The sequence below is a fragment of the Notothenia rossii genome, assembly GCF_949606895.1.
Source record: "Notothenia rossii genome assembly, chromosome: 8".
Classification (NCBI taxonomy): domain Eukaryota; kingdom Metazoa; phylum Chordata; class Actinopteri; order Perciformes; family Nototheniidae; genus Notothenia; species Notothenia rossii.
This window is the reverse complement of record NC_136906.1, coordinates 30,262,834-30,276,611: the sequence shown is the minus strand read 5'-3', so window position 1 is coordinate 30,276,611 and position 13,778 is coordinate 30,262,834. Positions and strand designations below refer to the sequence as shown.

At 41.4% G+C, this 13,778-nt stretch overlaps 1 protein-coding gene across 1 annotated transcript in view; it reads right to left on the bottom strand.

Moving 5' to 3' along the window:
• doc2a (double C2-like domains, alpha) overlaps positions 1-13,778 on the bottom strand; it is a gene marked incomplete at its 5' end in the record, with an annotated part of 121,186 nt that overhangs the window by 35,820 nt on the left and 71,588 nt on the right. Inside the window, one exon of the mRNA XM_079644925.1 lies at positions 12,864-12,923. Coding sequence (XP_079501051.1) covers positions 12,864-12,923 — 60 coding nt within the window. The remainder of the gene's footprint in view (positions 1-12,863; positions 12,924-13,778) is intronic.

Here is a 13,778-nt window from a genome sequence, read left to right as displayed (position 1 = left end):
TCAATAAAAAAAATTAAAGGGGGTAAATCACGAATGTACTCCTTTAATCTTGGAAATGTTTTTTACTCTGAATGTCATAATGGCTTAATGGCATAATGACCCCCTTTGAGCATGCGTCAGTGTTGTCTGCCATGTCTGAATATTTACCAAAGATGGAGCTGTCTTTTTAATCAAGGTTATTTTATTGACATTATACAAGGTTGCACTGAGAAATACAGAACCAGTAGTGCCTTCCTGCATACCTAGTCCACTTTGCATGAAGAACAACAACGAAAACAATGCTGGATTTTCTGGGCAGATATTATGGCAGCCATCTTTATCATTACAACAAACCCTGCAATCCCACATTTACAAACAAAGAAGCAGTTCATCAGACTGAGCTGCTGTTTGTGTTTTCCAGCCACACACACAAAGAAAAGGCCATGATGTAAAACTCCTGTTGCAAGGTCAACAGGCTGAAAACACTGCAGGGATTTCACCGAGAATTAAACACATCCGTTTTTGCTTAAACACCTGTAGGTCTGCTGAGGTGAAGGCAGTGCACTGATGATGTGTGACTGTTTTTCCTTGCACGATGTGAGGGTCTAAGCCTCTAAGGACAGAGGGTGTCGTATTGTCATACTGATATTCTGTACAAACTGTGAAGTCCACTGAGACAAATGTAACATTTGCGATATTGGGCTATATAAATAAACATTGATTGATTGATTGATTGATTGATTGATTGATGAGCTCACAGAAAGTTGAATAAAACACACCAACTGGAAGTAAAACTCTACCTGTGTCACACACAGCTAAACACAGGAATATAAACAGACCTTTCAAAGGGACTAATTGGACCCTGAAGTATTGTTTTATACAAATGTATACAGACTAAAGCACGCTGCAGGTGAAGGTCAATTTGTTACAAGACTTTATAGGATATCAATTATTTTCGTTCCAAAAGAGTCAAACAGGATTGTGGAGTTATAGGTTGTCCTTGGAGACACAAATTGAAAGCAGCAAGCAGGCTAAAAACAAACCATTTGTGTGATAGGAAAACCAGTAAATGACAAACAAGTAACCATCAAGTGTGAAGCAGGTCTAATATCATCATATTCAAAACTCGAGTCCAAGTCCAGAATTGATTTCACTTTATTGGCTGTGTATATGAGCCCGAGCCACCACTGAGGCTTGAGTTTTTCTAATATGTAGTTCAGACACTCTAAGAAGCCTTTAAGGGGGCTACGAGTAGTCCAGAAGAATGAGAAGCTCTTTCATCTCTCATGGATAGAATATTAGCATTAAATAGACTATAAACATAGCAGCATTTAAGGCAAAACTGAAGTACTGAGTGTCAAGATAAAGGTCAATATGATCATTTTTGTACGTGGATGTCTTTTGTGCTCTACTCAGTATGCCGTAGTCCCCTATCTGGCGCAGACACATCACTACGAAATCAAGTCAATAAAATACAACAATCCTCCTGATCCTTTAAGTACGTTGGTGGGTCAACCATCTAAGTTTATTCTTTTATATGAATTGTCAGATATACAACATTAAAAATACTTAAATCAAGACCAACAAGTCCCAAGTCAACATTAACAAGTCCTATGTCTAAACTTAGATTAAGTTTAACAATGCACAAGTCAAGACCTAGATGAAGGCTGACAAGTCCCAAGTCAAGACTTTAAGAAGCATATTTTGTTAAATCTGGCTCCCTGGCTGCTCCCACCCTCTGGAACTCACTGCCCCAACCCATCAGAGACTCTTCCTCCCTCAACACATTCAAAAAATCACTCAAAACCCACCTGTTCAACACTGCATTCAACCACTGACCCCCCCTCCCCCTCTTTTCTGTTTCTGTTGATCTAGTTAGGTATTTTTCTTCGTTTTTTGTTTTATTCTCTGTCAAAGCGTCTTTGAGTTTTTAGAAAAGCGCTATATAAGTGTCATGTATTATTATTATTATTATTAATAAACGTCTTTGATCCACACACACATATATATAAAATAGCCTGCAGCCATCAATTATAAAGCATGGTTTAACATGCAACACACTAAGCCTGTAGCATCGACCCTGATGAATAAATGATATCTCAAATTACCTGCAAAGACCCTTTCAACATCCACTGCAGGAGATCTTTGGTCACCCGAGAGAAAAACATCTGATTATCTTTCCCAAAAATTTGCTTTTTCTTCTATTAAAACCAATAGGTTAGGGATTTTTCTCCTAATCCATCTTAAATTATCCTCATTGTTTTAGAAATGTTGCACTTGAAGGTCACTTCAAACACCTTGAAATGGGGCGAAGCCTGCGAGCTAGTTCAGGCAGTCAAGTCGAGCACTTACTCTACAACCAACCAAACAGAGTCTCCTTAATATGCCGCTCTATTTAACCTGCCAGATCTCTCTCCATGCATTGCTTGCTGCTGCTATTGCTGCTGCTACCTCCATGTCGCTGCTGCTTGCCTGCCCCTCCACCACCCCAGCTTCCACCCCAGTTTCCACCTGTAGGCTCAGGGGTTAGTTATTTAATCATCACTCATCATGCTATGTATATCTGTGGAGTGATGATGCCCGAGCCTAGTCGCCAAACTCAATTATATGCTGCTTCTAATAAACATGTTAAAGAAGCACGTGAGTGGTCAGACTGAACTAAGTTTAAAGTCATGTTTTTGGTAAACTACAACTAAATGTCCGTACATTGAAGATGTACTTTAAACTCAAGAGATTATGATGAGATTGATGACATTCCACCCCACAACAAACATAATTATCCTGATCCACGGGAAATGACTTCAAACTTTAATATAACAGCATAATGAAAGCTGCCACAACTGAAATAATTTAGGTTCAGAGAACATAATTAGTAAGGTTTAGAAGAGAGAAGATCATGGTTTGGGTTGAAGCCCGAGTGGTTAGGGTTAGATTGCACAATAAATGTTCACTAACAAATAAGGTTGCTAATTTGCACAAGGAAAAAATAGCAATGCAATGTAAGTTTAGAAGAGACAAAGATGCTGTCATGATATTTATTTATTTAATTAAAAAAAGTTGTGTTTTAAAATCCTTGTGTTTTGTCTTATTTTAATTCCTTTCTTTGTGTTTTCCCGCTTTTGGGATTGTCTGCCCTGCCCGGATTCTATCCACCTGCTGTCCTTGTGGATTTGCCTACACTCTCCAGTTGTATCTTGTCAATGTGATTAGTCCTGTGTGTCTTTTTTCAAGTTTTTCTTGCAACTAAACTTACGTAGCTAATGTGTTTAAAACAGTCAACGTGATATCTTGGTCTGTCACTGGACACAAATAGTGGTCTTAAGTGAAATCCTTTAAATGACCCATCAGACCCATCTTTCTTACTACGACTTCATCATTCTAATCTACAAATGTGTGAGTCATCAACAAAAGCTTGTAATTTACTTTTTAATGGCACTGGAAATGGTGCCAACACATAATTTACTTTGTACAACCCTTTGTAAATAATTATTGGTCAGTTATTGTATTTCTGTTGGATTAAGCTAAACAAACAATGTGCACAACAAATTATATTTCTGGATTTGTCCCCCACCTCTCTTTGTAGCTAGATTCTTTGTCCAAAAAGTACACATGAAAACATCACCTCTACAGCCTTCACAATCAGTGGCGTCCCCCAGGGATGTGTGCTCAGCCCACTGCAGTCCTCACTAACAACTCACAACTCCACCGCCTCCTCATAACATAAAGATCATGTTCCACACGGCACTGGTGGGACTCATCAGCAAAAGGGATGAGGCAGCTTACAGAGGTGAACTGGAGCCGCTGTTGAATTACCAAAGTGTCTCTGATTGGCGATATAACAAAAATAGATGACTTCGAGCCGCCCACCTCATGCCAGAGTCCTGCATCGGGTCGGTTACCCGACGGGTGACCCGCAAAAAAGGTGATTTGCGGGTGGTATCTTTTCAAACGCTTTTTTCCGGGTTCGGTTCTGGGTAAAACAAAGATGATGCGGGTCGGGTTGCGGGTGTTGCATAATAAATATATTTAAATTATAATAATTTAGTTTAACGTTTCAATCCTCAGACATCTCCCCCGCGGGACCGAGCATAATCATAACCTCTGCAGCGCATCTATCTGCTGCTGAGCGCGCCACATTCGAAATGGCTGAGGTGAAGCTCTCTAGCGGAGAATACAGCATTTTCAATAACTCTTCCTCAAGAGCGAAATCCAACGTCTGGGAGGCTTTTGGTGTCGTCCTAGATGGAGAAAATAACCAACATCCCAGGCTTTTTGAGCCAAATATGCAACTGCGTGTGTTAATAATTGCACGTTTTCACTGCTTATATATATGCGGGTTCGGGTCGGGTTGCGGATCTTGTGCCGGCGGGTCGGGTCGGGTTGCGGAACTAATTGGCAATATGTGCGGGTAGCGGGGCGGGTTCGGTATTGCACGCCGCGGGTGCGGGGCGGGAGCGGGTCTTGAAAATCAGACCCGTGCAGGACTCTGCCTCATGCTTCTCATTAACTGATAATGAGTGGAGCAAGTCAGGGGCGCTGAGTTCCTTGGGTCGAGTGCAGGTTAATCCATCAACATTTTGCTTCACTATGCCCAGCAGCTAACAACATGCTTTACAGATTTAGGCAAAATATGATGGAAACTAGCAAAAAGAAAACATAATGCAGAACCAACACCACAGTCTGGAAACTGCTTAGAACTGAAGCTGGGTTTGATTGATTGATTGAATTGATTGATTGATTGATTGATTGATTGATTGAAAAGTTTATTAACAGCTTGTATATTGGGTACAGTACAGTACAGCTCAAAACATACAATTGTTAAGGGGATGCAGACCAGAGAAAGACTTTCGTCTTGTTTACATCAGGGTCCCCCATTTCCAATTCATCATATCATTTAAGGAGGGAAGGTCAGTCTTTCTTTCATTTATGAGAAATGTACCTTAAAAAAAATTGTAGGGTTACTTTGAGGTACACAAGGTTATTCCCAACAATTTCAATACATAATTTCCTTTTCCACAGAAGTATTTTCCTTTAAGAAGCAAAGGAAGGCACAAGGGTTGATTACAATAAAAAATTTAATGATATTACCAGATGTATTCCTCAGTCATCTGGATAACATAACATTAAATCTGTTGCTGGGTGACATTGTGTCCCTGGATTCACACGGCCGGTCTCTGCATTTTTCCCTGAAAGGGGGGCGTGCATCACATTACCTGGGAGAATTTAATTAGACTATAATAATTAATAAATGACCTTTGCTGGTTATACTACAGCTGCAGAGGAGGCTAACAGCATGGATTCCTGGCTTTAATCTCGAATCAGGTTAAACAACAGGGATCGTGTCACGCTGTGTGAGACAACTCTAATGAATTCTTGGTTTTCAATTTGTGTCAGACTGCGCATTAAGCTGTGAGGCATGTCAGGCTGTAATGAATGTCTGCTTGATCTTAGAGCAGAGAAAGAAAGCCGGGACAAATCAGCTCCTTTCATCATTGTATGATGACAGACGTCTGTGTGTGTATCCGAACTTCAATTATTGTGGCAACCTTTGAATCAATCTACTTCCTTCTTGGCGTGTGTGTTGCTGAGAGACTGAGGGAGTACAGTGGCATGCGATAGATTGTTGGGTCAGCCTTTCAATAGAAAACTTTGAAAACCTGGTTGGCCCGGTCTGACTTTGACTTTAGCATTTCTTGCTATTACATTACCAGGTAAACATTGTAGGTAAACATTATAATATATGTTTTAGGTGTGTGTTTATCACCACATATACGATACAGGTGCCTGAAGTAAAGGTGTCTGACAGGTGCAAACACACTGCATTGGCCCAGAACATTTTCATTACGAGAAACGCGTTGCAGCTTAAAAAACTATGCAAATATAGAAACAGAAATGAGCCAAAACACATACAAATCAAGAAAGATCTCCCCCAATGTGACAACACATGCGAAGCATTTAGAAAAACATCCACTCACTTGACGAAACTGAAGTTTCTGTTGGGTTAAGAGCCATTTGCAGCACTGGCATTTTGTGTTTGCCGGTTTTGTTTATGCAGCGCTTTCAGTAAACACTGCTCATGTTTTGTCAAGTTAGTGAATGTTTTCCTAATGCTGCGCATGTGTTGTCAAGTTGGTGAAAGTGTTTCTTCATTTGCATGTGTTTTGGCATTTCTGTGTTTTTATATTTGCACAATTTCTGAAGCTGCCGCGCGTATTCCTTTCCCAAGATGCCAACAAGCGTTTGTACTAGTGGTGGGCCGTTATCGGCGTTAACGTGCTGCGTTAACGTGAGACTCTTGTCGGCGATAAAAAAAAATATCGCCGTTAATCTATTCTCAAAGTTGGGTTGGGAGCTGGGTCTATACTACGCAAGCTATGATGACTTTCACCTTGATAATTTAGCGCGGATGTATACCTAGCCGAATTGCACTGTAGGGGGCGAGATCGAGTCTTTGACCTGTGTTTCTTCTACGGTCTATGGATCTGACCCCGGTCAAATCAGCCACATTAAGCGTGACATGCTAACATGGATACAGCAGGTATGAAGCCGCCGGGTTTGCTTCAGGGGAAATTTATTTTTAAGAAGCTTCCCGATGGAAACCTCGACAAAAATAAGGTTGTTTGCACCTTGTGCAATGCGGAATTAGTTTACTGTAGGAGTTCGTCCAGTCTCAAGTACCACCTAAACGCAAAGCATCCCTTAGCTAATGCGGAAGATGCCGGGCCAAGCACTGATGTAGCGCGGGGGAAGACTCGTCGTCAAACAACTATGTTTGAGTGCAACCGAGGCAAGCCCGTCAGCACAGCTCTATCAGCCAAGCTAACTAGTCTCCTCGCTCAGTGGATTGCCACCAGCTGCAGGCCCATTAGCGTGGTTGAAGATGACGGGCTCGAGCTTGTTCTCCAGGCGGCCACAGGTGACCCATCTTACAAACTACCTGCGAGGCGAACTATCATGAGGAGAATACATGACCAGCACGCAGAAGAGAAAGCTACGAAAGTTGAGAAGATGGTAGAGGCGAGGTCTGTAGCACTGACTGGGGACCATTGGACGTCCGTTAACAACGACAACTACATCGGCGTTACAGTACACCTCATCGATGCTAGCTGGGAACTTCACTCCTTCGCTTTAGGTATGCTACTGTTAGAAATTAAAATCAATGTTTTAATGGGGAAATGTAGTTTAAACATGCCGTCAGTTTTAATGCTCTTTTATACTGAAAAAACAGAAATTCTTGTGCACAAGCAGTTAAGCTTTTATTCTGAAAATCCTTCATCTACGGTTAGCATTTAGCATGTGGCTAATATACGATTTCCTGAAGAGGTGAATTTAGTAGCGAAATGATATAGAGTGGTGCAAACCGAAGCCTACTGACTTAACACTACAACTATAGATGTCGAGATACTACCATGCTGAATATTAAATGAAGGTACAGTTTATTTGAATACATTATTGTTTACAGACGAGTAGCATGTGACAACATCCGGAATGACCGGAAATCAAACGAGCCGAGAAGTATTGTTTAGAGTATTGATTACAGCGTTTAGAATGTGTTAAATGAAAAGTGATGAAAGAGAATATGAGGAGAAACGGCGTGTTAAGCATATAGTGAATGTGAAAAGAACCTATCCTCTGTTTAAATGCAATAACGGACATTGGAGACGAGGCGAGCCGGCTGGCGGGGAGGAGCCAGCAGAGGATATATAACAGCACCGGAGGAGAGATCCATTCTCTTCTCTTCCCTATCGAGAGCCAGATCACAGCTGTTTGTCTGACTGAACAATATCATGCTTGTGACCAACCCGCGCCTTTTTTAATTAAAGTACCCAATTGAACTTTCACAGAGACTCCATTTAGTCTCCTTTTAAAGCTTCTCTCCTGGACGGGAGAATAACGAACACAGTTAACACTACGTTATGTCATTTTAAATTACATAATTTAATTTCGTAGCCTTTTAATTACCACCACGTTATGTTTGGAATTAATCTAGATTAATCTAGATTAATCTAGATTAATTCCAAGAATACAGTGAGATTAATCTAGATTAAAAAAATTAATCTATGCCCACCACTAGTTTGTACCATACATATTTTCACAGCACCACAGGTTACACCATAAAAGTTCAAAAAATTCCATTAAAACATTTAATGAAGCAGTTTCCCTCTCCAACTATAACCACTGTTTGTTTTTTGACCACTCCAAAAGGAAGTTTTAAAAAATGTGAGAATTGAAGTTAAGGTATTGTGTTGCACATTTTGTACAAAAGAAATGAATTCTCGAGTTATCAGTTTATCATCCCTAAATGCATTCCTGAGGTATCATGCTCACAAAAATGGGTTTTCAATCTAAATTTCCAGCTGCGTTGATTATAATTATAGAGAGCCAGAATCAATTTAAAGAGCCTGTGACACGGATTTCACCCATCATCCAAACCCATAAATGTTAGTAAATATTTTCCCCTTGAAACCGTTACTGAACTGATTTGGGATATTTTTATTTTGATAACCATTAATCTTCCCTTCAATGTTGACCATATTCTGAATCTTCTTGGGGATTCTTCAAATCCCGCCAAATGATGTGTGACGTCATTGCGGGCCAAGAGCTCCAGCTGCACCGTTCAGGATCCCAGCATCTGCATGCAAACGCACGATGGCGCACACAGCAGCAAGCTCAGACAGCGATGACAGTTTAGTTTTGTGACTTATCCGACCGGCCCACTTCGGTACCGGCCCATCGGGATTCGTCCCGAAGGCCAGTCCGCCACTGCACCCAGCCCAGCCCACGTAAACTGTCAACGGGGGGAGCCTCGCTGCGGGGAAACAGTGGACCTAGTGTCCCGATCGGAGTGGGAATAATAATAATAATAATCCGTGCATTTTATCCATTAATTTCCCCAACATTGTGGTAAATAAAAACACACGTTTAATCCATATTGGTGTACTACAACTACAAAAAGCATCGGTTTGTTTTTTCATCAGGAAATGCAGACCGGCTCAAACAAACGATTTTTAATCATCATCCTCACGATCATTTAATGTATCATATGTTCGCCGAATTGACATGAAAGCACTAATAAATGTAGTGTAATCCAATTGAGTTTACAACTACAAAAATAATCGATTTGTTTTTACTGTATCACATCCGACGGGAGGAAATTCAGCAGCTCTCACTACCGATTTCATATTCACCACGATCATTTATGTTTATGTTCGCCGAATTGACATGAAAGCACTGACAAATATGAATATACTGTATTCAACTTCATTAAAACGTTATTAACGTGCCTAAACTCAGTAATTCACCATTTCTACGCATGACAACACACTTTGTCCGTGTTTGGCTCTCTTGCCGCACAGTGAAGCATTCCTGCATTGACGTCACTTCCGGCTTCCCCCAAAACTTCAAAATGAGTCGAAGGAATTTCCCCGCGATGTTCGAAATTATTGATATTTATCTGAACGGTATCGCACCTTCTTTTTTAAACTGACGGTTCGAGATTAGTAGCCCAATATTTCATTGCACAACAGTTGTTGGGAGGCTGTCACAGGCTCTTTAAGGGAATAGGTTGAAACAATAAAACAGGTAAGGGTGCTCAAAGAGCAGATGTATATTGATGTGAGTTCACCGTGTGATGGTTTGGATCACAGATTGTATAAAGTGTCTAAATTCAAGTGCTGACCTTCACACTGCATATGTTCTGATTCAAGCTGAATACATGCGATAAAATGCTACTTCTTCTGAATATAAAGACACGAACGACGGCTGCAGTGATATATTAAAGATCCTTGTGTTAAACATCTTCTTGTTGCTGCAGAAGAAAAACCAGGAGATTAACTTACTGTAAAGGGGCCTTATTATGCTCATTACAATTGTATGTGTCTCTATTGTGACATGTTTCCATACTTTATTGTTCAAAAAGCTCTTTATTTTTCTCATATTGCCTGTGCTGCAGCACCTCTTTTCACCCTCTGTCTGAAACCAGAGTCCAGTCTGCTCTGATTGGTTAGCTGGATGGCTCTGTTGTGATTGGTCAACCACTTAGATATGTCCCACCCCACGAGAATGTGTTGGAGCACTAGCCAGTGGAAGCGCAAGTCTTACGCAATGATGTCACTATTTTACAGAAGTAAATATAGGAGTCCAATGGAGGCGTTTCTGGCAGGTGGGGGAGTAAGGGACAGGGAAAACCCCAAAAAGCACAATAGGATAGGGCCCTATGTTTTATTTGTCCTCAATCCCTTACCCCCATCTCTGTCATTTTTATCTACATCGTTGTACACACACACACACACACACACACACACACACACACACACACACACACACACACACACACACACACACACACACACACACACACACACACACACACACACACACACAAATTCCTCGGTAAAATAAGTATTTGGTCACCTACAAACAAACAAGATTTCTGGCTCTCACAGACCTGTAACTTCTTCTTTAAGAGCCTCCTCTGTCCTCCACTTGTTAACTGTATTAATGGCACCTGTTTGAACTCGTTATCAGTATAAAAGACACCTGTCCACAATCTCAAACAGTCACACTCCAAACTCCACTATGGCCAAGACCAAAGAGCTGTCAAAGGACACCAGAAACAAAATTGTAGACCTGCACCAGGCTGGGAAGACTGAATCTGCAATAGGTAAGCAGCTTGGTGTGAAGAAATCAACTGTGGGAGCAATTATTAGAAAATGGAAGACATACAAGACCACTGATAATCTCACTCGATCTGGGGCTCCACGCAAGATCTCACCCCGTGGGGTCAAAATGATCATAAGAACGGTGAGAAAAATCCCAGAACCACACGGGGGGACCTAGTCAATACCTGCAGAGAGCTGGGACCAAAGTAACAAAGGCTACCATCAGTAACACACTACGCCGCCAGGGACTCAAATCCTGCAGTGCCAGACGTGTCCCCCTGCTTAAGCCAGTACATGTCCAGGCCCGTCTGAAGTTGGCTAGAGAGCATTTAGATGATCCAGAAGAGGATTAGGAGAATGTCATATGGTCAGATGAAACAACTAGACGTGTTTGGAGGAGAAAGAATGCTGAGTTGCATCCCAAGAACACCATACCTACTGTGAAACATGGGGTTGGAAACTTCATGCTTTGGGGCTGTTTTTCTGCAAAGGGACCAGGACGACTGATCCGTGTAAAGGAAAGAACGAATGGGGCCATGTATCGTGAGATTTTGAGTGACAACCTCCTTCCATCAGCAAGGGCATTGAAGATGAAACGTGGCTGGGTCTTTCAGCATGATAAGGATCCCAAACACACCGCCCGGGAAACGAAGGAGTGGCTTCGTAAGAAGCATTTCAAGGTCCTGTAGTGGCCTAGCCAGTCTCCAGATCTCAACCCCATAGAAAATCTTTGGAGGGAGTTGAAAGTCTGTGTTGCCCAGCGACAGCCCCAAAACATCACTGCTCTAGAGGAGATCTGCATGGAGGAATGGGCCAAAATACCAGCAACAGTGTTTGAAAACCTTGTGAAGACTTACAGAAAACGTTTGACCTCTGTCATTGCCAACAAAGGGTATAACAAAGTATTGAGATGAACTTTTGTTATTGACCAAATACTTATTTTCCACCATAATTTGCAAATCAATTCTTTAAAAATCAGACAATGTGATTTTCTGGATTTATTTTTCTCATTTTGTCTCTCATAGTTGAGGTATACCTAGGATGAACATTACAGGCCTCTCTCATCTTTTTAAGTGGGAGAACTTGCACAATTGGTGGCTGACTAAATACTTTTTTGCCCCACTGTACATAGCACGATGAGTGATGATCAAAAAACTAACCCCCAAGCCTACAGGTGAAAGCTGGGGTGGAAGCTGGGGTGGTGGTGGGGCAGGCAAGCAGCAGTGACGTAGAGGTAGCTGCAGCAATAGCAGCAGCAAGCAAGGCATGGAGAGAGATCTGGCAGGTTAAATAAAGCGGCATATTAAGGAGACTGTTTGGTTGGTTGTAGTGTGGCAAGGGGCGTTATGTATGAATGTGGCATGTACTCGAGTTGACTGCCTGAACTAGCTCGCCCCATTTGTAAAAAATAAGGTAAGAAATCATTCCAATGTGTACTAAAGGACAGTAAAAAAAAAGAAACCGTTTAAAAGGGGAGTGATTAGTAAAATATGCATAAATAAAAAGAAAGAATGCTAACTAGGTAACATAAGATAAGAATAAACAAGTTTAAATGATTTGTTATTGGTTGTGATCATATTCTAAAGATGTTTGGATTATTGAAAAGCACACAGCTCCCTTTCATCTGAGTGTTGAGAGCTGTATCCATACATTCATTCTGTGCACCAGATTGATGCTTTTCACTTCAACATTTAAAAATAATTCTTCCCGGGGGTGCATGCCGGGTGTTAGACGCTTTTATCCAAAGCGACTTACATACTCAATACTGTGGGCAATTCCCACAGGAGCAATTTGGGTTGAAGTGTCTTGCCCAGGGACACATTGACATGCTGACTGCAGTGGGGTTTGAACCTGTGATCCAAACACCAACACACAACCCATTGGCTTGAAAAGGCCCACATGTTCAAAGTGGGGATGGACCACTGCTAAGGACACTTTGTTTGCCGACATTATTTCAATGCACAATTTCACACAAATTAGAAAATCGACAGCCCAGCCATTTTACTTTTGCACCTAAAGTTGCAATTCCCTTACCAGGTTAATAAGATATGCGAGATATGTGAACATTTAAACAATGTAATCATTCAGCATTACCTTGCCTCAGCTTACAGTCACTCTTCATTGGTTTGATTATAACATTTCAAGCGATTCGTTGTCCTTAGCGATTCTATTCTTTATTATTTAATGATTTTTCCAAATATAAACAGAAACATGGACTCTTACCTCTCTTAAGTAGCAGGATATTCCTCGAAGGGCTTCACCCATGGTGGTCGGAGAGGGGAGCTGGAAAGAAAGTAAATGAAAAGTGAGGCTTCTTCTTTTGTGTAGAGACCAATACCACAATGGGAAAAACTCAACTAATACTTTTAAAAGAAGTAGCTCGGAAGACCTTTAAGAACCAATTGTCTGCAGCATTGTCACCTACAATGATTTGTGTCCTTGAAACAGGTGGCGTCCTTTGGGCCTGAAAAGTGAGGCCAATGCACAAGTGCCTTAAACCTGCATTTAGTCTTGCCAGCACTTTGAACCCGGCAATGTTTAGTACCAGCAAAAGTTTTATTTTAGAAATGTATAGTACGGGTACAGTTCCAACCAGAAAGTGGTCATATTTGTACTCCCAGTGGGCTAATTTTGACTACCATGAGTAGTGATGCGACCACTGGATGAATTTTATTTCAAATAAATAAGCACCCTTTCCAATCAAAAAGATCAAAATGAGTCCCCTAAAACTTCAAAATCAATGCAAAATGTATCAAAATCAGCCCACCGGGACATGTATTTATAAACGTCATGCAGATGGTGAAAATGCCGCAACAAGGCTTTTAACTGGCACAAGGAAATATGACCACATTTCCCCCATTTTGGCTTTGCTCCACTGGCTGCCAATACATTTTAGGATTCATTTCAAAATCCTTTTATTTACTTTTAAATCCCTAAATGGCATGACCCCACCATATCTTTCTGAGCTGCTACACCCTTACACGCCCAACCGCCCTCTCAGGTCAGCTGATCAACTGCTCCTGAATGTGCCCAGAACCAAGTCAAAGCTCAGAGGGGGCCATTGCCTTCTCTGTAGTGGCTCCCACACTGTGGAACGATATGCCCCTGCACATCAGACAGGCCTCCACACTGTGGAAC